We start from the raw sequence: 22,918 nt of genomic DNA, 5'->3' as shown, positions 1-22,918 counted from the left end.
AGTTTATTTATATTATTGTTTTGTTAAACGATTTAGTTTGAAATTTGTGGTTTGTGTTAATGTTACGTATTTGGCTTTATTGAGTATTATTACTTTTTTTATTTTATTTTATAGTTTAATAGTTACAATGGGGATGGAAAATTAAAACCTCCAATGTTTCTATTGGAAACACGGAAACAAGACACTTGTTTTATGAGTATTATTACTTATTCTTTTTAGGAAAATGAGTATTATTACTTAATAAAAGCTATTTTGGTCTATCACATAAATATATATATATATATATTTCGGTTTATGTTAGTATATTAAGACGTTATATACTTATATTATTGTCTTGTTAAATAATTTGATGTGTTGGAAATTTAGACAATTGACAGCTGGATTTTACTGTATGTGCTAGGTGGACTTTGCTGTGAAACTAGCCAATTTCAGCTTTGTATTGTGTAAATTTTAGCGGTAAACTTCAGTCCTTAGTGCCACCAAAGTGATCCATGATGTTCCACTTGATTCAGTAAATATGTTAATATCAACTGCATGCAAAAAGGCTATAAATAAGAGCATTGTTGTAAAAAAAGGATAGATATAACTTTCAAGATAAAAACTACTCATTATACTTTCGGCAATAAGAAAGGAAAGTGGATGACCACTTAAATACAAAAATCCTATTACTTTTTAGTTTTATTTCTTGCAACTACTATCTCCCTTTTTATTTTATAACAACGTGAAATTATTATTTAGATTAGTGCTAAATATTTGTTTTATATTTGTGAGAACCACCACACAGCGGGTTAAGTGAATCTCATGGTGATGACTCAATTGACAATACTTTACCCACTAGATCAAGTGTTTTATATATTTGAGTCCCCACTTGTTTAATTAGGGGGGGAAAAACATGGAAATTGAAAAAGTAAATGAAATACATCTTTATTCCATTGAAAGAAAAAGTAGGTTACATGATAATAGAATGAAAAATTGAAAATTACAAGACTATTTTCTCCTAGTTACAACCTACAAAAAAAAAAATACATAGCTTTAGTTCATAGTTACATTCTAAAATGTAAAATTTCTTGGAAAGCATATTTTTGACCTATTGATTTAAGATTGAAGGCAAGGTTATAAGATGGAAAGATGTTAAGCAGCCATCTCACTCGACGTTAATTGGTTTTTTAGAGAAAAAAAAAGTATTTTCATGTCATGCACTGCACACTTTAGTCAAAATATACTATAGCATTAACAACAAAAACCATAAAATAGGAACATAAAAACTAAAAATGTAAACAAAGAAATTAGTCACCGGAAGTGAGATGATGAAATTAACATTCAATAATGCTACCATTGCATACATTGGAGCAATAATCACTTCACAAGTATAAGTGCTTATACGGCATGAAGGGCAAGATGTTCAAGACTCTAGGAGGAAGTTTCACACATTTAAACATAGATTAAGTTAGAGTAAAGTTCTATCTTATAAAAAAATAAAAATAAATAAAGCATTCAAGGATGCTCAATATACATTTTTCAGCAAATCATCAATCGTGTGAGTCATTTGCTTGGATACTAAATTTTGATATCACGTTATCATTCAGATAATCATGCAATTAATTGTTTTATGGCAAATTTGGTTTCTTCTCATGAGCAAGTTATCATTCAAAACATTAAAATTTAGATTACATAATTTCTTTATTTCATATCATCGTATGGAATGGTTCAAAATCAAATTTCTTGAATGTTTATCATAAATCACATACATGATATACATTAGTTTTTTATTATGCAAATCACGTTAACATGTTAAAACCCTAATCTAAATGACATATGAATTTGATCATTGTCCTATTTGCCCATATCATAAAATGAAATCATGTTAACTCATAAAATCTAAAACTACATAGCAAACTTAAGAGGATTGAAAATTGTTATATTCATGGTTTTAAAAACTGAAATGGTCAAAAAATCGAGAAAATGTCAGGTTCCCCATTTTTTCAGTTTTTGATTGGTTTTTACTGAACCGATTCTAAGTCCAATTCCCAATTCAACCGGTTGAACCTGTCGATCCAGTCTGGTTTTTTAAAAAGTGGTTATATACTTATATTTTCATGCACTCCTCTAGCAGTAATGAAATTGATGGACGAATCCTAAGTCAGTCCAATCTATATTGTGGTTGGCATTATTGCACGCGTTTGGCTGTTTTGTTTTCTTTGCACCATTTGTTAGCTTAATACAATTCTAACCTTTTTCTTTTTTTTCTTTTTTTGAGAAAAATAATACAATTCTAACTGACTCATCAAAAAAAGAAACAAAGTCCATATCATTCCCAAATGTAACAAAAAGAAGTAAATGAGCCCATGACTAAGCTTAAGATTTTTTTTATTGTTAAATGGGCTTAAAAAATGATTGAAACATGGGTTTATATTTTACAGGAGGATGGAATTTTGGACTTCATATGATATAATTGATTTATAAATTTACAAAAGGGTAATCTGAAGGTCAATACACGGTAGTGCTCCTGTAGTCCTGTGCTCCATAAACACTTCATTTCTTGGCCCAGGGGAGGACATATACAACAACGTACACCAAAGATACTTTCTCCCTAGAATCGGGATTCCCAAGCACAGGACGCACATGTATCATGCCTAGACTCTCTCAATAATTTTTTTTAAAAATAGTTTTTTTTGGTGACTAATGGTTTATTTATTTATTTGAGGAAATGGTGACTAATGGTTAATCTGGCTACTAGACTCCATCACTCAGCTTTAAATGGTGTTTTGCTTTTCCCTAGAACTCCAAGTTCCAAAACCGTAGCATGTGATTCCTTTTCTCAATGGAAATGGCAGGACATAAAGAATCAGTAACTCACAAAGAGAACTGCCCCAAGTTGCACATGTTTCGAATTATGCGATTCCTTATGAGTTGCACATGTTAAAATCAAGCACCGCATCTCTCTTACTCTCTATAACATTCTCTTGCATTCCGAATTTTTTAATGAGACGTCTCTCTTTAGTTTTCTAGAGACTTCTATGTAGAAGTGAAACTCAGCCACAAATTGTTGTAATAGTCTAGAGGTTGTCATGGGCTATGTGAGGACCCGAAGACCCGAGGATCCAAAGATCTAAAGACCCGAAGACATACTGAAAGGCATAAGGAGTAGAGAAGAATAAAAGTCACTTTCCCGAGGATGAAGTGGGATGGCTGGGCAAAGGACGAAAGGAAGATTAATGGTATATGGGGTATATGGCAAACATTTGGGTAGGGGCTGGATAACTATGAACGTTGCATTGAATGTTCTGCACCAACCATTCTGGCCGCATTGAATAGGAAGTACCAGCTTTATCCGTTGCATTAATGTAGAAATAACCTGAACAGTACAAAGCACAGAACTAAAGCTTCTCTCCATTACCGACTACAAGGGAATGGACAAGTGTCAATAGAAGGGGTGGAGTAGATGGAGAGGTGTAGGGCTGAGATAGTAAGGGCAAATGGTATAAATAAGAGAGGAGAGACATAGGAAGGGGGACGTCCAAAAGCTTTGTTATTGCTACCCTCTCTACAAATTCAATGTTTTAGGATCTTTAGTCAAAAACCGTTGTGTTGGTTACTAAGTCTTTTACCTGATTTTGGGTCCTTACAATTGGCGCCGTCTGTGGGAACAATAAAGTGGGGCGTTTTGGTTTAAAGGAATATGGCGGAGGCAAGTCAAGAAAGGGAAGAATCAGTAAGTTCACAAAGGAGAAACCTAACCGTAAATATACAACAGGGAGTTGGAAAGAAACACACCCCAAGTGTGGTGGTGGAATCGCATTGTAGTGGTCAAATGGTTGTGCAACGATCACCAACCGAGGGGCAAATGTCTCACGATGATGTGTTGCAACAAATGCAGTCCAAGATAGATTACTTGTGCAAGCGCTTAGATCGTAAGAAGCGTGGTAGAAGGAGCCCGTCTTACTCTTCCAGTGATAGTTCTGAGGAAAAACCTGGAGGAAAGGAACTTCCTGCACTTGAGTCTCTTCACAGTGAGGCCCGTTTGAGCACTTCTTCGGGTGCTAGGGCAAAGAGGCGGGAGGAGGCGCAAGGTCAAAATGGGGCATACCATGATGAGGGGAATGATGCAATGGGTAAAGCTTTGAGCCAAATTTCTAAATCCCCTTTCGTGGTCAGGATAAATAAGGCAAAACTCCCCTGCAGATTTTATCAACCTATATTTACTATTTATAATGGAAGGACTGATCCTGTAGAACACGTTAGTCATTTTAATCAAAAGATGGCAGTCTATTCGAATAATGAAGCGTTGATGTGCAAAGTGTTTCCCTCCAATCTGGGACTGGTGGCCATGCGGTGGTTTGATGCTTTGGCAGAAAGTTCCCTAAAGTCCTTTAAAGAATTGACAAGGGCATTCGGGGCACGGTTCATAACTTGTAGGATCCCAAAACCCTTGGATGCACTACTATCTATGGCTATGAGGGAAGGAGAAACGCTCAAAATTTATTCTGATCGGTATTGGGAAATGTATAATGAAGTTGACGGAGATGTTGAAAATGTGGTTGTAAGAACTTTTAAGGTGGGGCTTCCCACGGAGCATGGATTGAGGAAGTCCTTGACAATGAAGGCAGCTGTAGACATGCGCCAGCTCATGGACCGTATAAACAAATATAAACGGGTGGAGGAGGACCAGATTCAAAGCAAAGGAAAAGCGAAGGTATATCCGGAGAAGAAAGATCTTCAGGGAGTGGGGTTTCAAGGCAGTCGGCCTAGGCGAGACTTTCCAAGTCATCCATTGCCGACTGAAACTTCTTTGGTTAATTCACTGTTCAAGGAGCCTATGCATCACATATTGGAGAAAAATCGAAATGAACCATACTTTAGGCCACCTAACAAGATGAGTGGAAATGCATCTACGAGGAATCAAAATCTTCATTGTCATTATTATCAAGATAAGGGACATACCACAGAAGAGTGTCGGACGTTGCGTGACCATTTGAACCAATTAGCCAAGGCGGGAAAGATCAATCATTTCTTGTATAGGTCGGACGAGCAAGTGAGACATCAAGGTACGTGAATGTATTGTGGAAATACTCCTCAGCCGGCTTTAGGCACCATTAATGTTATTTTGGCGCAGCCGAGAAGAGAAGTCGGGGATCTTTCTCGGATCATGTCTGTGCATAGTAGTTTTGGAAATGAAGTCATGGAGGGAAACAACCAAATGGCTAAAAGAATGAGGTTCTCGGCGACGCCAGTATTGGGTTTTTCTGAAGAGGATAAGGAGGGAACCTCTCAACCCTATGACGATGCATTGGTAGTAACTATTCGTATCGGGGGATATGACGTGAAGCGAGTCTTGGTGGATGATGGAAGTGGTGCAGAAATTATGTATCCTGACTTGTTTAATGGTTTAAAGTTGAAAAAGGAGAATTTGGAGAAGTATGATTCCCCGTTAGTAGGCTTTGATGGGAAACAGGTGATTCCTCGGGGGATGATTAGGCTGCCTGTACAGGTGGAGGGTTCCGAGGTCCAAGTTAATTTCATAGTAGTCAGGGCGTATTCACCGTACACGGCCATTCTGGCTAGGCCTTGGCTCCATGCAATGGGGGCAGTTTCTTCAACTTTGCACGTAATGGTGAAGTATCCTATCCAAGGAAGGATGGGGATATTACATGGCAGCCAGTCGGTAGCCAGGCAGTGTCTAATGTCTGCAAGTATTAGAACAGGGCAAGGTTTATCAACGGGGGCGACTCCGGAAGCATTATAGCAATTAAAGGAACCTGCTTGGGGAATAGGTGTCAATGGGAATGGAGGTTTTGCTGAAGAGCTGGACAAGATATTTATAAGAGAAGATAATGAGAAATATTTTCAGGTGGGATCCCAATTACCAGTGCCGGAAAAGGAGGAATTAGTTAAGTTTTTACAGGATAACATTGATGTTTTTGCATGGGCGACCTATGACGTCTCGGGAATTGATCCAGAATTCATTTGCCACCATTTGAATGTTAGTCCCAACGCAGTGCCCCGCAAGCAGCCTCGTCGGTGTGCGTCCCAAGAGCATGCCGAGGCCGTTAAAGAGGAGGTTAACAAGTTAAAGCAAGCGGGGGCAATTAAGGAAATTTTTTATCCTGAGTGGCTGGCCAACACTGTTGTGGTTAAAAAGAAGAATGGGAAGTGGAGGGTTTGCGTCAATTTCACTGATTTGAATAAGGCATGTCCAAAGGATACTTTCCCTATTTCGAGAATTGATCAGTTGGTGGATGCAACTGTTGGGCACCCGAGGATGAGTTTCCTGGATGCTTTTCAGGGTTATCATCAGATCCTTATGTCATTAAGTGATCAAGAGAAGACAATTTTTCCTGTTCCTAATGGCAATTATCATTATCGAGTAATGCCTTTGGTCTTAAGAATGTAGGCTCCACTTATCAGAGGATGGTGACTAGAATGTTTGAGTTGCAATTGAGGCGTAATATGGAGGCATATATCGATGACATGGTGATTAAAAGTAAGGAAGTGGGAGACCATGTGAAGGACTTACACGAAACCTTCTCAGTCCTTAGGAGGAACAAATTACGTTTGAATGCTTCCAAGTGTTCTTTTGGAGTAAGTTCGGGAAAGTTCCTCGGGTAGATGATAACGCACCAAGGAATTGAAGTTAATTCTGATCAAATCAAGGCTATCTTAGGGTTGCATCCTCCTCGGAATCCTAAGGAGGTACAAAAGCTAGTTGGAATGTTTGCGGCCTTGAATCGGTTTATATCACAGTTTGCGGATAGGTGCCTACCTTTTTATCGCCTTTTGCATAAATGGATAGATTTCCGGTGGACAGATGAGTGTAATTGGCCTTTGAGGATTTGAAGCAATACTTGGCGAATCCACCAATATTATCACGACCGGAGAAGGAAGAGGTATTGTATGCCTATTTAGCAGTCACGGACTATGCTGTAAGTCTTGTCTTAATACGGAATGATGATGGGGTTCAAAAACCGGTATATTATATTAGTAAATCCTTGCAAAAGGTCGAGCAACGATATTTACCTTTGGAAAAGGCTCTTCTAGCCGTCGTACATGCAACAAGGAAGCTTCCCCATTATTTTCAAGCTCATACAATAGTAGTACTTACCCAATTGCCTTTGCAGGCTATCATGAGGAAATTTGACTACACAGGTTGCTTGGCTAAGTGGGGAACTAAGCTTGGAGCTTATGATGTTAAGTATATGCCCCGGACGGCTATTAAAGGGCAGGTTCTTGCCAACTTCGTGGCCGAGTTTACTGAAAGTGGCACTAAGCAAGAAGATGTTATGCTAGCCGTAATGTCTATTGGGCTTGGAAATGTCCTCCCTTGGGAAGTGTATATGGATGGGGCATCCAATTGAAAGGGAGCTGGGATTGGAATTGTGCTGATTACCCCTGAGAAATTGGTTATGGAAAAGTCACTACGGCTAGGATCTGTAGCCACTAATAATGAGGCCGAGTATGCAGTTCTCTTGACAGGTGCTCAAATGGTTAGGCATCTGGGAGGAGAAATAGTGGAGTTGTATTGTGATTCCAAATTAGTTGTCGGGCAAGTTAATGGCGAGTTTAAGGCAAGAGATGAAAGAATGAAAAAATACCTTGAACGAGTCAAAAGGGTGTTAGGTCTGTTTAAGAGTTTTAAAGTACGACAAATTCCGAGAGAGTAGAACGCTCATGCCGATTCATTGGCCATGTTAGCCACATCTTTGAGCTCAAAGTTACCACGAACGGTAATGGTAGAGGACCTGTTGACCTCTAGCCTTACTGGCATCCCAGCAGTCGAAGTTCACAACATTCGCGTCGGCCAGAGCTGGATGGATCCGATTGTGACATTCCTACAGTGCGGTGTGTTACCCGAGGATAAAATAGAAGCCGAGAAGGTACGGAGAAGTGCCCCCCAATATTAGCTTTCTGAGGAGCATAAGTTGTACAAACGCTCCTACTCGGGGCCATATTTGATCTGCGTACATCCTGAAGCTGTTGAGCCTTTATTGGAAGAGTTACATGAAGGAATATGTGGAAGTTATACAGGGGGAAGATTGTTGGCCCACAGAGCCATGACTCAAGGGTATTGGTGGCCAAATATGCAGAGGGTCTCTCAGGAATATGCAAGGAAGTGTGACCAGTGTCAAAGGTTTGCACCAAACATTCATCAACCAAGGGGAGCCTTGAATCCATTATCTAGCCCATGGCCTTTTGCTAAGTGGGGCTTGGATATCGTCAGACCTTTTCCTCGGGCGATCGGTAATAGAAGATGGCTCCTTGTCGGCACAGATTATTTTACTAAGTGGGTGGAAGCCGAACCGTTAGCTAATATCAGGGATGCAGACGCTAAGAAGTTTATTTGGAAGAATATCGTAACTCACTTTGGAGTCTCGCATACTTTGATTTCTGATAACGAACTTCAATTTGATAGCAAGGCTTTCCGTAGGTATTGTGCGGATATGGGAATAATGAATGTATATTCAACACCGGCCTACCCTCAAGGAAATGGTCAAGCTGAGTCTACAAATAAAGTTATTCTAGCAGGATTAAAGAAGCGATTAGACGATGCTAAAGGAAGATGGGTAGAAGAGTTGCCTCATTTGTTGTGGACTTATCGTACTACCCCCCGAAGATCAACAGGCGAGACACCCTTTTCAATGACATATGGAATGGAAGCGGTAATCCCATTGGAGTTAGGCTTTCTTGCCTTGAAATCTGATCAGTAGAACGATGCGAGTAATCATGATGTGCTGTGCGATAGCTTAAATACCATTGAAGAAAGAAGGGAAGTAGCCAGTGTGAAGATGGGCAGTTACCAACAGAAACTCAAGCAGACATATGACAAGGGTTAAAGGCGAGACCTTTAGTACCAGGAGACTTGGTATTAAGAAAAGTGGTAGGGACAGCGAGAAATCCTGCCTGGGGTAAATTAGGGCCTAATTGGGAAGGACCGTATCGAATTACGTCTGTAGCAGGCGTGGGAGCTTATCGGTTAGAAGATTTAGATGGAAGGGTAGTTCATTGCCCTTAGAATGTAAATAACTTGCGACGTTATTACTATTAAAGGAAGAGTCTTCCTTTGTATCAATTGTAGGCTTATTTTGTTCCATTAGTCTGTGTGTTTTCTTTTATTGGAATAAACTATACCCAGGTATTAAGCTGGCCTTAGGCCTTGTCCGGCTCCTCGGGCCATAAGTCTAAGAGAAATTAACTACTTATAAAAATTTAAGTGTTAAGCTGACCTTAGATCTTGTCCGGCTCTTCGAGCCACAAGTCTAAGAGAAATTAACTATTTATAAAAATTTAAGTGTTAAGCTGACCTTAGGCCTTGTCCGGCTCCTCGAACCACAAGTCTAAAAGAAATTAACTATTTATAAAAAGTTAAGTGTTAAGTTGACCTTAGGCCTTGTCCGGCTCCTCGGGCCACAAGTCTAAGAGAAATTAACTACTTATAAAAAAAAAAAAAAGTTAAGTGTTAAGCTAACCTTAGGCCTTGTCAAGTTCCTCGGGCCACAAGTCTAAGAGAAATTAACTACTTATAAAAAAAAATTTAAGTGTTAAGCTGACCTTAGGCCTTGTCCGGCTCCTCGGGCCACAAGTCTAAGGGAAATTAACTACTTATAAAAAGTTAAGTGTTAAGTTGACCTTAGGCCTTGTTCAGCTCCTCGAGCCACAAATCTAAGAGAAATTAACTACTTATAAAAAAAAAAACAAAGTTAAGTGTTAAGCTAACCTTAGGCCTTGTCTGGCTTCTCGGGCCACAAGTCTAAGAGAAATTAACTACTTACAAAAAAAAAGTTAAGTGTTAAGCTGACCTTAGACCTTGTTCGGCTCCTCGGGCCACAAGTCTAAGAGACATTAACAACTTATAAAAGTTAAGTGTTAACTAATTTTAGTTCTTGGTCAATTCCTCAAATTATAAGTGTAAGACAAAAAATGAACACCGTTTACTGTTGGCTTATATTGCAAAATTGATCATCATGATCCAGGTTATGTGTGCATGAAAATTTGTTATCTTAGCAGTAAGGTATTGTACTTGGCAAATAAGTAGAAACAAAGTAAATACTTGAGTATTGCAATTAACAATAAACAATATGCATGGCACGGCCATTCATTCCTTCCATTCAGTTTATAAAAAAGAAGAAAAAAAAAGAAAAAGAAAAAAAGACAACAAGAAGAACAAAAAGAAAAACAACAGAATTAAGTGCTTGTTTGTTTGTCTTTAGGGTACTTCTTCTCTGCTTCTTTCTCTTTTTTCTTCCTTTTTGCCTGTCCCATTTCCTTTAGATCGGCTTCATTTCCTTCATCCATTGGCTCGGCATTAGAAGAAGGGTTTCCAGCTATTTCTTGGCCCTGGGAATGAACAGCAGATGGATCAGGATCCGAAGTAGTTGCAGCTGCGAGAGGGTCACTTGTAGGTTTAGAGGGAGCAAGAGCTAAGTGTAAAGCAGAAGGGTAATAAACACTGTCAGGAGCTCGAAGCTCAGACTCAGTGGATACTCCGGCAGCGTCTAATGCCCGACCCCACACTTCCAAACATAAAGCACGGGCAACCCCTTTTAGTTGAGCGGTGAGGCTGTCAACAACTTTCTTCATTCCGGCATCATATGCTGCTTGCTCAGCATCAGCCTTCTCCTGCTCTTTAGTGGCTAATTCCCTTTGTGCTTGCTTAAGCTCCACCATAGTAAGAGCAAGTCTATTTTGAGCTTGTTTTTGGGCTTCAAGAGCAAGATTAGCCTCTGACTCATAACTCTGCAAGGCAGACTCTACGTTTTTGTGAGCTTTTTCTACCTTGGCAAGGCGAAGAAGGGTTTCCTTCAAGTTCTGTTCTGCTTCATTCTGAGCCCTCACAGCCACCTCGGCATTGTGCTCGGCTTTCCTGGTTAAGTCCAAGGAATGATCCACCCATTCCTCGGCCATGAATGAAGCCTGGACAGCCTATAATGTACATGAATTATGAGAGTTATATGAATAATACTTTTAATAATAATGAAGATAAAGTGATATAGAACTTGAAAAATACCTTAGCTAAGTCCTGTTTTAGAGACATGAATACTTCTCTTTTGCGAAAAGACTGCAGTTCAGCCATGTCCTCGGGAAGGCATAAGACCTTTTCCAAGCACTCAGCCACCAAGCTTGAACTTCTCTTTTTCGGATCTCTGAGATTGGCATCATCAAGAACGGGGCTGCCTGAACTTAGGGTAAAGTTGGGGTGCCAAACTGTTGCTTTCCTTGTTGGCTCGCTACTGGTGTCCTTAGAAGATCCAGTATGAACGGGTTTCTTGGTAAGGGCTTTCCCTATCCTATTATCTTTAGAGGGAAGGTCGGGGTTCTCTCCTTCTTCAATTTCTATGACGTTTTTGCTACTTTGACCCCTTTTTCTTTATTTGTCCACGACCTCGAAGGGAGGGGTGCGTGTCACGGTGGGGGTGATTGGACGAGGGGGTATGGCCACAACAGGGGAAGAGCTGCTTGCATGTGCTTGTAGCAAGGCCAGAAGGTCGGGTTCTTTCTCTTGAAAGCCCATATTCCTGGTTGAAGGATGTGAAGTGCGAGGGGCGTCGTCGCGGTAAAAAACTTCAAAGTCTTTTTCCGTCACCTCGGGGCGACTCGGCTCGGGAGTTGAAGTTTTTTCTTCTACCACTAGATCAGGGGATTGCTCTTAGGGGTAAAGTAATTTGGCTGCGAGAGGGGCGGGAAGTTGTGCGTCTTGGGTTTCTGCTGGAGGAGGTGTAGGTAGTAAGAAGCCAGGAACTGCAACGTCAATACGAGCTAGTCGAAGATCCCTGGCTTGGATTACGTTCTTTGGACTTTGAAATCGTTTGGTGGAAGGGGTGTAGCAGAGGATGACGTGGGCTGCCCGGAGTTGTCCATCTCTGTGCAAAAATATTTCTGACCGAAGAATTCTGTTTAAATCTTGACGGTTCACAGCGGCTATGTTTGGAGCAGTGTGGTAGTCGTCTGCAGTAAGGAATAAAAACCGTTAGGAAAGGTTAACTAATGTTAGGTCATAAAAAGAAAACGGTTATTCCTAAGTATTATATCGGTCCTCAGGAACCCTACCTGGCACCCCATCTTAGGTAGGGCAGTGTAGGCCGTCATGCCAATTCCCCGAGATGATGAGGTAATCATCGTCCATGCATTTGCTTGAATCAGGCAAGCAAGAGATCAACCTAACAGCGGGGACCCTACACTTCATGTAATATTTGGTTTTTTCCCCTTTTTGGCAGTTGTACACCCAATTTACGTCATGCCAAGTCAAGTTGGTTCCCATTTTACGATTTAGGGCATCTACACATCCTAGAATCCTAAGGACATTGGGAGAACATTGGGCTGGGGTAAGTCTATAATTCATAAGAAAATCCCAGGTTACCCTACCCATGGGAATTTCCATTCCGCCTTCGATAAAAGCAATCATGGGAATTAAAACTGACTCGGGTGGCCGGGATACAAGTAGACAATCTTCTTCCTCACAATACTGAATGTCTACATCGTCAGGAATCCTATATTGGATCTTAAAGGCGGCCTTCACCTCATCTATTTTTACTAGTTTAGCGTATCTACCCATTAACCCTTACAATAGAAAAAGAAAAATAAACAATCAAAAAGAAGCAATAGGAGAGCTGACACACCTCTGAAGAATGCTTAAAACTGCTCCTCGGGAGGTCCTTTTTCCTTTAATCCTTCAAAACACCAAAATAAACCTCAGCCAGCCTGAAGGTTTGCTTTTATAGGGGTAAAAAATGAAAATAAAAATGGAAGGACGGTAATTTTCCTGCTCATAATTGAGATTGACATCTGAGCCGTACGATACTCATCCAGCCGTAGAACGTGCGTAGGTAAGGAACCGCCTGATACCATAAATGCTCCATCGTGGACTTCGAGCCATTAGAAGCGTGACATGGGCAGCGAAAAGACGTCCGTACATGTGAAAGCAAAATGCACGTAAAAGGCGTATCCGAGAAATTAAAACTTGGTTATTAATTCGTAGTTAATAACCTAAGTGTTAAGGGGCTGTTGTGAGGACCCGAAGACCCGAGGACCCGAAGACCCGAAGATCTGAAGACCCGAGGACATACTGAAAGGCATAAGGAGTAGAGAAGAATAAAAGTCACTTTCCCGAGGATGAAGTGGGATGGTTGGGCAAAGGACGAAATGAAGATTAATGGTATATAGGGTATATGGCAAACATCTGGGTAGGGGCTGGATAACTATGAACGTTGTATTGAATGTTCTGCACTAACCATTCTGGCCGCATTGAATAGGGAGTACCAGCTTTATCCGTTGCATTAATGTAGAAATGACCTGAACAGTACAAAGCACAGAGCTAAAACTTCTCTCCATTACCGACTACAAGGGAATTGACAAGTGTCAATAGAAGGGGTGGAGTAGATGGAGAGGTGTAGTGCTGAGATAGTAAGGACAAAGGGTATAAATAAGAGAGGAGAGACACATGAAGGGGGACGTCCAAAAGCTTTGTTGTTGCTACCCTCTCTACAAATTCATTGTTTTAGGATCTTTAGTCAAAAACCGTCATGTTGGGTGCTAAGTCTTTTACCTGATTTTGGGTCCTTACAAGCTAGATATTAAAATAATAATAATAAAATAAAGCCTAGAACTACTAGAATTCTATTGCGGTAGAAATTAGATGAAGCTAGAAGCTTCAATGTTAATTGCTTAGCCGACCTCATGCTTGTATAAATAGGAACCTTTGATTTCTACTTGTGACCATGGTTTTGAAACTCGGACCGTTCATTGAACCGTAAAAGGGAGAGATTTAAGGTTTTTGAGGTCGAACCGAGGTTGAACCGGGATCAAACTGTGATGATGTCATAATTAATTTAATAATTAATTAAAACCTAAATATAGATATTAAATTTATAAAACTAGCAAAATTGACTAATATATATATATATATATATATATATATATATGTGAGGGCAATTTAATGATTTTCAAGCATATATTTAATAATTAAATAAGAAAGTTAATAAAATAAAATAATAATCATGAAAACACTAAAATTTATGATTAATTTTTGAAGTAAAGTTGAATATCTTTGAAGGATTTTAATTATAAATTTTTTTATTCCTTGTAAGAGATGGACAATTTAATTAAGTAGAATAAATTTGCATTAAGTTGTTGTTGTTTTTTTTTTTTTAAATTGCTAAGGGGTTGGACCGCACGATTCTTGCCACCTATTCATGTGGTCTAACCCCGGTTTTAGGGGTTCACAAAATTAACAAAAAACCCGGTTCTTTATTCTTAAAAAATCGGTTTTCATCCCGTTCCCGATTTTCACAATCCGACCTCCCGATTCGGTCCGGGTTTGAAAACAGTGCTTGTGACATGAGCTATGAGAAACTTGTGAAGTAGAGAGTGAGACTAGTATGAGTTGTGAGAAACGTGTAGGTGAAGTGTGTGAGGTGAAGAGAAGTTAAGTATTAGGTGAAGTAAATTAAAGAGAAGTGAAGCAAAGTCAATAAGTAAGAGCTATTGTGTAGGGATTTAGATCAAGTGTAATACCTAGGGTATTGCACCTGATGCAATAGCATTGAAGAGTGGAGATTGAAAGTTACAAAAAGTAACTTTTAATCTCAACCATTAAATAAAAAAATATTAAAAAGATGTAAAAAGTTAAAGTTACAAGTTAAAAATGTAAAAAAATTTGTGAAGAAAATGGTGTAATTGCATGGTGCACACCTGATCTCAATCTCCCTAGGTATTGCACCTGATCTGAATCCTCTCTCTAGACACCTATTTACTGACACTACACAATGGATTGAGATCAGATGCAATTGTACCATGCAATTACACTATTTCCTTCACAAATTTTTTACATTTTTAACTTTAACTTTTTACATCTTTTTAATATTTTTTTATTTAAAGGTTAAGATTGAAAGTTACTTGTTTGTAACTTTTAATCTCCACGCTTCAATGTTATTGCATCAGGTGTAATACCCTAGATAGGATTTAGATCAGGTACAATACCCTAGGTATTGCACTTTATGCAATAAGATTGAAGGGTGGAGATTGAAAGTTACAAACTCAACTATTAAATAAAAAAATATTAAAAATATGTAAAAAGTTAAAGTGCGGCAGAGTAGCTTTGCTGTGTCTGTGTGGTGTCAGTGAGTCTTGCAATTGTGTCATGGAGCCACTAACTCAACAGCACATGCTTCGAATTATGAATATAATTTATGTGAAACAAAGAGAACTGCCCCACATTCCCAACCTCCACACATCACGGGCGAGATTCTTCTTGCTTTTAAAAACAGGAAGAAAGCTCGTCCTTCGTCTCCTACTACTCCTACTCCTACTACTCCTAGAGAACCATTTATCTGCAGAGAAAATCAGCATGAACTCTCGAGCTGATCAGCTAAAAGTTTTTTTCCTTCCATTCCTGGTCTCAGGCCACATGATTCCCATGGTAGACCTGGCCAGGCTATTTGCCATGCATGGTGTCAACGTTACTATTATTAACACCCCAGCCAACGCCCTCCTCTTCCAGAAAGCCATTGACCGTGATGCCAATTCCGGCCACCAAATCAAAACTCATATCCTTGAATTCCCTTCTGCCCAAGTCGGCCTCCCTGAAGGAATCGAGAACTTCAACATGATCACTTCCCATGGCATGAGCCATAAACTCTATTACGCATTGTCATTGCTCCAAAAACCAATTGAGCAACTATTTCAGGAAATGACACCAGACTGCATTATCACTGACATGTTCTATCCATGGACCGTCGATTCGGCGGCTAAACTTGGGATCCCAAGGCTAGTATTTCACACTGCAGGCTACTTCTCACAATGTGCTGCAAGTAGTATCAAACAGCATGCACCTCATCTGTGTGTAAACTCTAATGCCGACACATTTTTACTGCCTGATTTGCCAGACACAATAGAGATGACAACGTTGCAACTTCCACGCTGGGTTAGAACCCAAGACGGATATGCTCAATTGATGGACAGAATCAGAGAGTCTGAGAGACAAAGCTATGGAGCAGTGGTGAATAGCTTCCATGAGCTCGAGAGTGCTTATGAAGAGCATTATACAAGTATAACGGGAATTAAGGCATGGAGTGTAGGACCCGTTTCTTTGTGTGTGAACAGAGACGCAGCAGACAAGGTTGAGAGGGGTAACAAAGTGGCTCCCGATGAAAATGAATGGCTAAATTGGCTGAATTCCAAAGAATGCAACTCCGTTCTTTATGTAAGTTTTGGAAGCCTGAACAAGTTCTCAACAGCTCAGCTTATTGAACTGGCTCATGGTCTTGATGCTTCTAGTCACCAATTTATCTGGGTAGTTAGGCAGAAGGACAAGGATCAAGATGAAGGGTGGCTTGAGGACTTTGAGAAGCATATTAAAGAAAGTAATAGGGGATTGATAATACGGGACTGGGCACCACAACTACTGATTTTGGAACACCCAGCTATTGGCGGGTTAGTGACCCATTGTGGCTGGAATTCAATTCTCGAGGGTGTGACTGCTGGTCTGCCGATGATCACATGGCCTCTTTATGCAGAGCAATTTTACAACGAAAAATTTGTGACACAAGTAATAAAAATTGGAGTTTCCGTGGGTGTGACAGAATGGAGACAATGGGATGAAGAGGCCAGGGAAGTGGTTAAGCGGGAGGAGATAAAAAAGACAGTAATCTTTTTGATGGGCAGCGGAGTCCAAGCTGCAGAGATGAAAAACCGAGCAAGGGAGCTCAGAAATGCAGCAAGGAGGGCCATACAAAGTAGTGGATCATCTCAGTCCAACTTAATGAGCATGATCAAGGAGCTAAAATCATTAAAATGTGGTAGGAGCTGAGATGAATGGCGGAAGGAATATCCAGCTTATTGTGCGGTTTAATTCTAAGCTTTTAGAAGGCTTTAAACTTTTCCCAAAAAGAAAAAAAAAAGGCTTGGAAGTTATTTGCATTATTTTGCTAGCTTTAATAAAGTTCTATATAATTTATCAATATGAAGATTGGCTTCTTCCAAGTTTATATGTGATTTTTATTTCTTTGTTTGAGACATGAATAGTCCACAGCTTTTTTACCATTATTAATTGGTAAAACAATGCATCAGACTGCCAAAGCTGCGATATCTCAAAATGGAAGTCAAATAACATGGAAGAAATCCTATGTTCAACAGTATTCAGCGAACAACAATAAAAAAAAAGGGGCAAAAATAAAATAAAATCCACAAGGGGAGAGACACAGCGCGCAAGCTGATATCACACTGCAAATCTCTATTCACACAGCAGGAATACCCCCAAAATACTAAAAAGAGCTCATTGGTCCACCAGGGTACACTGTTAAATATGATAAAATGTGAAATGTGAAACTAGATAGAGAGAAGGAACATTTCAGCATGCAATGTCTTAGAATTGCTAAATCCCAGCAATATATTAGAATGGCATTTTTAGCATCAAACATGAGGTGACCATAATACAGTCTCTGAAACATAGGTTTAACCTTACACAATAGGTGGGTATTGCTTGGCCTGCAGTCGAACTCTTTTCTTGTACTCCGCAGCATCCTGTTGAGAGTTGTGTTTCTCTTATATAAGAATATATACTTAGGAAAGAAAAGATTAAAACAGAAAGTGCCACCCCTATAATGTGTTACTTCTATAATGGATTCAATTCTCTGCACTTAAACACAACTGTCCCATATTTGGCAACAACATAAGTCATGGGAACAGGGTCGGTAGTAAGAAGTGTTCCCCGGTTCACCATATCAGCCAGTCATATCGTATCTCATCAGGCAAGGATGACTTTGCATCTAGACAATACAGATGTACATCATTACTACACCTGCTTTGCCTCTCTGAAAGAAATGCATGGTCCCTTTTGTATCCTGTTGAGATAGTATGACTGGACCTGATGAAGCACAGAGGCTCATTGAAAACAAAATGGTATTTTCAAAGGAGAAATTCAGAAAGTACTTTGGGCCATATATACCTGGATGAAGAGGTGATATCCTTCTGTCTGGGCAGGGTCAGCAGGATTTGGCTGATCAAGCAAGTCCTGAATTCCCACAAGAATTTGTTTCACAGTTATGGCTGGTCTCCAACCCTACATATACCAGAAAGTTTGTTATGTTATACCAGTTTCATCATTATGGCTAGCCTCCAACCCTATGAATAACACTTGCTACAAACTTTTTAGAGCAGCCAAAGGTACTTACACTATCCTCGTTAAGAATGGATAGACAGACAGTTCCAGATGGGTAGACATTAGGGTGGAAGAAATTTGGAGGGAATTTACATTTTGGGGGCTTGCTAGGGTAGTCTTCACTGAAGTGGAGCGTTAGTGGGAAGTAGCCACCCTCCCAATCAGTCTGCAATTACATGATTTGGAAAAAAAAAACCATTTAAAATAGAAAAGAAATTGTGGAAATTAGCATTTTCATTTCCAGCACAAACATTTTACTAGTCATCTGCCTCACTTTCTAAATTTTAAGAGATTTCACAAAAGTAAATTAAGCAGGTAGAATTATGAATTTACAGATAAGCCCACAATATAATTGACTTCAACATGTTTCCTTTGTCTACACAATTGTACATTAACTAAAAAGCAGCATTTAGAAAGGGGTTCAGTTGTCAATTGTCATGCATTATTGCTTCAAATCTGGCAATTCTTGAGTTTATTGTGTTGGACCTACATGCATCTCATATAAAGACAAATCCCATTTTCAAAATTGTGTCACAAGCAGTATAGGGTTAGAACGATTTTAAGGAGCAAATGTTTTAGGAGTTTCTCATATGGTATTCAGTGACAGGATTGTAGTATCATGTGAATCCAACACAAAATACTTAAGCCTGTTTAGGTATATGTTCACAATAAAGATGGGTCTAGAGTTTTCTCATAGCATTTAAAATCCTTAAGGAGTGTTTTCTTAAATTTTAATTTAAGTCATTCATGTGTTTATTTGGCAGTAAACAAATTAGGAGTCCAAGAATGTCCAAGAGTCTACTAACATGCTTTATTGTACTCTTAAGGAAACTAGACTTTTAAATAATGGAATTATTAAGCGTTTTTGAATATAAAGGCATTGTTGCCTACTATATCATCATCATCATCACTACTTCATAACTCTCTTCATGCTATTTTCTCTAAAGCACAAGGTTCTCTCAACTATACCACAACAAGCCCTTAAATTCTCTACTTTTCTATCACAACATTCTAGTATTACAGCCTCAAGGTCTCCTCTATACCCAAACAGCCCACCCTAAACTATCTGCCATCTAGAATTTCCTGCAGCCCCATTTCCAATTCCATCAATGTTTCCACGATCAAGCATAAGGTACAAGCCCCTTTTATAATACACAACATTCATTAAGCTCTAAACCCTTTCCTCCACCAATGCAAACCCCCAAAAACTTAAATATACCAAAATTCCATTCCACCATTTTTTATTTATTTATAGTTTATTCCACCAAAATAAGAGTATGTCTGCAACTTTTCAAATATCTCCTACAACACCAACCATCAAGACTTCTGAATGGACATGGATGCACCGAAGTGAACATTAGAAATGAAAAAAAGAGAGAGAACCAAAAGAACATATTAAGGGTAACAGACACAAGATGAGATGAAAAACCCATGAAACATGACACAGCAGCAGTGCAACATACTTAATTTCCTTTTTGCACCACCCCCAAAGAAAAGCTTAATGGCAGACAATTTTGGGGGCTTCAAAATCCAAATGAAAAGCTGCAAAATTTAGTCTGTCATGCTGGAAACCAATGTTCCAAGAAAAAATTTCCAACCTTATCTTTCAAAGATCAAAATTAATTCCAGACGTTCCAGACGTCCATCAGTTCTCAGATAATATAGCAGCAATCTTCTGCAGAGAAAAGCTGACATACTTATCAAAGAATGAATTCCCTCTGTATGGAATACACTACAAGATGCAAATGACCTAAATGTCAACAGGATGAGACATAGCAACGATGCAGTAAAAGTACAAAAGAGGAGTGATTTACAATTATACATACAACAAAAGTACGTACAAAAAAAAAAAATGATAACCATTGAACACAATTTATAAAGATCTGAAGATATTAAAATCAGAAGGTCAAAAAAATCATATGCTTTGAACACATGGACCATTAAGGTTGAGTTGAGGATAATTTAGGTTCACCAGTTAATTTTATACGATATATAAGCGTGCATGCTTACTAGGATGTGGGAAGAAATAAATGGATTTATGCTTGTACTCCCTCCTCCCCAAATTGAGCGTCCATCTTCACAAAGTGGGTCAAAACATTTATTTATCATTCTATATAAGTATAACCCTCACCATTAAAAAAGAAAAAAGAAAAAAGAACCTTGGTATAAAGTCATGCTCATCTTTAATGTTAGTAAAACAGTGTTTATTTTCTTCTTCAGTGACCATTGTGTGGCTTCAACAAAAAAGATGCTCACTTCCTGATGGAGGCAGTACTATTTTCATTGTTTGATGAACTTACAACTTGGTGTTTTGTAATTAAGAAGAATTGTGGTTAGTATATTCGCATGGTAGTTGGATTAAGAATCGCGATTCACTGGACTTGTAACAGTGTGGAAATGGGAAATGATTCGGTTTCTATCTTATAAAAAATGAGCAGCAAAACCAAAATTCAAAACTACAGTAAGCCCACCAAATTCAAAAGGAAAATGCTAAAGGTACTACGAATTTAACTATAAAAGGCTTACATACCGACATGGCAATGAATCGTGATCAGCACCACATCAACCATATAATAAATAAATTCCTCAATTACCCTTTTATGTTTGGTGCTTAAAAGTCGACTTCACAAAATTTGTAGTACCCCAAACCCTAAAATTCACACAATTCAAAATGAAGATCCAATTCTAACTTTTCAGTCAAAAAAAAAAAAAAAAAATGAAGATCCAAAACACTAGTAGAGTTATGTACTATGTAATCTCTCAGTCTAGGTAATGAATTTTTTTTTTTTTACCTTAAAATCATCTTCAATTCAAACTTAACAGTCCATGCCCATACTAATTATATACCAACAAACCAAACATAAATATAGCATTTCACAAAATAAAAAGCACACAACAAAGAGAATAGGGAAAGAAAATCTTGACAAAAAGTTTGGGATCAGAAATAAAAGTTGAGAGAGATTACACCAGCTTTGCCAGGGATAGTGCAATGCCAAACCATCAAATTGACCGTACCATCGGTCAGAGTCTCTGGCTTCGCAACGAAACCCTAGATTACAAAAACCCAAAACAAAATTATTAAAATTCAAATGCAATAATATTAAAATATACATGAAAAGAGAGAGGAGAGGAGAGGAGAGAGAGAGAGAGAGAGAGTGGTACAGACATGTGGATGGTTTTTACGCCAAGCCTTTCGTTCCTCAGCAAGACGACCACGAGCGATACCTCCAGACATGGTTTTTCTTTCTCTGTGTGCGTGTGTGAAAAAGTGTTTTTTGTGCTTTCTTTGTTTCTCACTTTGTTGTTGAACTGTTGTGGAGTTTGTGGATTCTTTAAAGAGGATAAAGAGGAAGAGAGCAAACTCGCTTCCTACACTATATGCTTCCGATTCTGCCCCTAACCAAGAAATTCGACCAGCTCTACTTTTCGTTCGCCAACGTACGGCCCAGATTTCTTCGAGCTGGCATATTTGTTGTTCCTTTTGTTTTTGTTTTTGTTGTTTTTTTTTTGTCATTATAAAATTGGGGCTTTAAAAAGTCAATTGATGCAATTTGTTTTTTTTTTTTTTTGGTTTTCTAAATTCTCGCGTGAGAATCACGCCTCTTTGTCACTTCACATGACGCAACGCGTTTTTCTTTTGTCGCAATCGTATTGGGATTAGCGAGACGTTGACTCACTTTTTACTCATGGGCTTGGGTTCACTTTGGCTCTGTTTGAATAGAACTTATTGTTGAAAACTGAGAACTGAAAACTAAAAACACTGTAACAAAATAATTTTAAAATGTGTGAATAGTATTGCGAGACCCATTTTTAATGAAAAAATAGCTGAAAAGTGAAATTTGTGGGTCCGTGAACAGTGTACGAATGCACTGTTCACAAAAGACTTGGTCAACAACTGCGGCTGGGAAGGAAAAAAAAAAAAAAAAGGAAGGAGCCCAGACGCTGGACGTGGACGCACTATCCAAACACATCCTTTCTCTACTTTTCTTCGATTGATGGGCCTTTTAGGCAGCCCATTTCGTTATTTATATATAATACGTGTAAGCCCAAATTCATACCACAATGCCTATAAACAATGGAGAAATATTTTCACAAAAAATTCTATGCATTAGCAAAAAAAGTAAATTTCAGTGGTGGGTTTAAATTAAAACTAATAATAATTTACCTCTTAAGATTTCAGATGTCAAATTGTGGACGTAGCACTTCTGTATTAGACTAACATTGGGTGCTTTTGTGCGCAATTTGTGAAAGGGAACCGGAAACTCTCACTCACATCATGGGCTGAAAGAAAGAGAGTTGAGCACAATGCAATCAGCCCAATGAATGAACCGTGTTTTTGCCCTTTCGTTACCCTGAGCTTTGCAAGGCTTGGTAATGAGCCCAACTGGTCCTCATCCAGCGTATTAACAAGCTTATATTATTGTGCACTGCTTCCCACTACAATATCTTCTGTGTTTTTTTTTTTTTTTTAATTTTAAATACTACATTTTTCTATTAACTTTTTAACTTATTTATAATTCTTTAAAGTTTCATTTTTTTTTTCTAAGTACAATTATACTTAAGCCAATTTTCAACAAATTGCATCCAACGGACTAAACTCGCCCATGTAATTCTGAAAAGAGACATGTCATTTCTACTAGTAATTTCAAATAGGCAAAATCATTATTGGTGCCCAGACCCACCTGGCCAGATATTAGGTTCTGAAAGCAGCTCTTAGTTTAGTTATACTTATCTTTATCCGAATCATTTACATTAATCTACTATAGACTAGTA

General features: G+C 38.7%; 2 protein-coding genes across 3 annotated transcripts; one reads left to right on the top strand and one right to left on the bottom strand.

The window, feature by feature from the left end:
• The first annotated feature begins 14,130 nt into the window (after positions 1 to 14,130).
• Positions 14,131 to 16,935, top strand: LOC142625660 (soyasapogenol B glucuronide galactosyltransferase-like). Its single transcript, XM_075799333.1, has one exon. The coding sequence runs from the start codon at positions 15,128 to 15,130 to the stop codon at positions 16,793 to 16,795; it is 1,668 nt and encodes a 555-aa protein (XP_075655448.1). The 5' UTR covers positions 14,131 to 15,127; the 3' UTR covers positions 16,796 to 16,935.
• Positions 16,936 to 17,195: 260 nt separating this feature from the next.
• Positions 17,196 to 21,643, bottom strand: LOC142625661 (SUMO-conjugating enzyme SCE1). Of its 2 annotated transcripts, none has more exons than XM_075799334.1 (5): positions 21,312 to 21,643; positions 21,111 to 21,194; positions 18,159 to 18,311; positions 17,933 to 18,046; positions 17,196 to 17,508 (listed from the first exon to the last, which is right to left on the bottom strand). In XM_075799334.1, the coding sequence occupies exons 1-5, from the start codon at positions 21,378 to 21,380 to the stop codon at positions 17,446 to 17,448; spliced, it is 483 nt and encodes a 160-aa protein (XP_075655449.1). In that variant the 5' UTR covers positions 21,381 to 21,643; the 3' UTR covers positions 17,196 to 17,445. The 2 variants fall into 2 exon arrangements, with proteins under 2 accessions (XP_075655449.1, XP_075655450.1); XM_075799335.1 differs by having other exon boundaries at positions 17,334 to 17,851; positions 21,312 to 21,624.
• Between the last annotated feature and the right edge of the window lie 1,275 nt (positions 21,644 to 22,918).

The sequence above is a fragment of the Castanea sativa genome, chromosome 2 (genome assembly GCF_040712315.1).
Source record: "Castanea sativa cultivar Marrone di Chiusa Pesio chromosome 2, ASM4071231v1".
NCBI classification, from domain to species: Eukaryota; Viridiplantae; Streptophyta; class Magnoliopsida; order Fagales; family Fagaceae; genus Castanea; species Castanea sativa.
The sequence above is the reverse complement of the archived record's forward strand: the minus strand, read 5'-3'. Positions and strand labels throughout refer to the sequence as shown.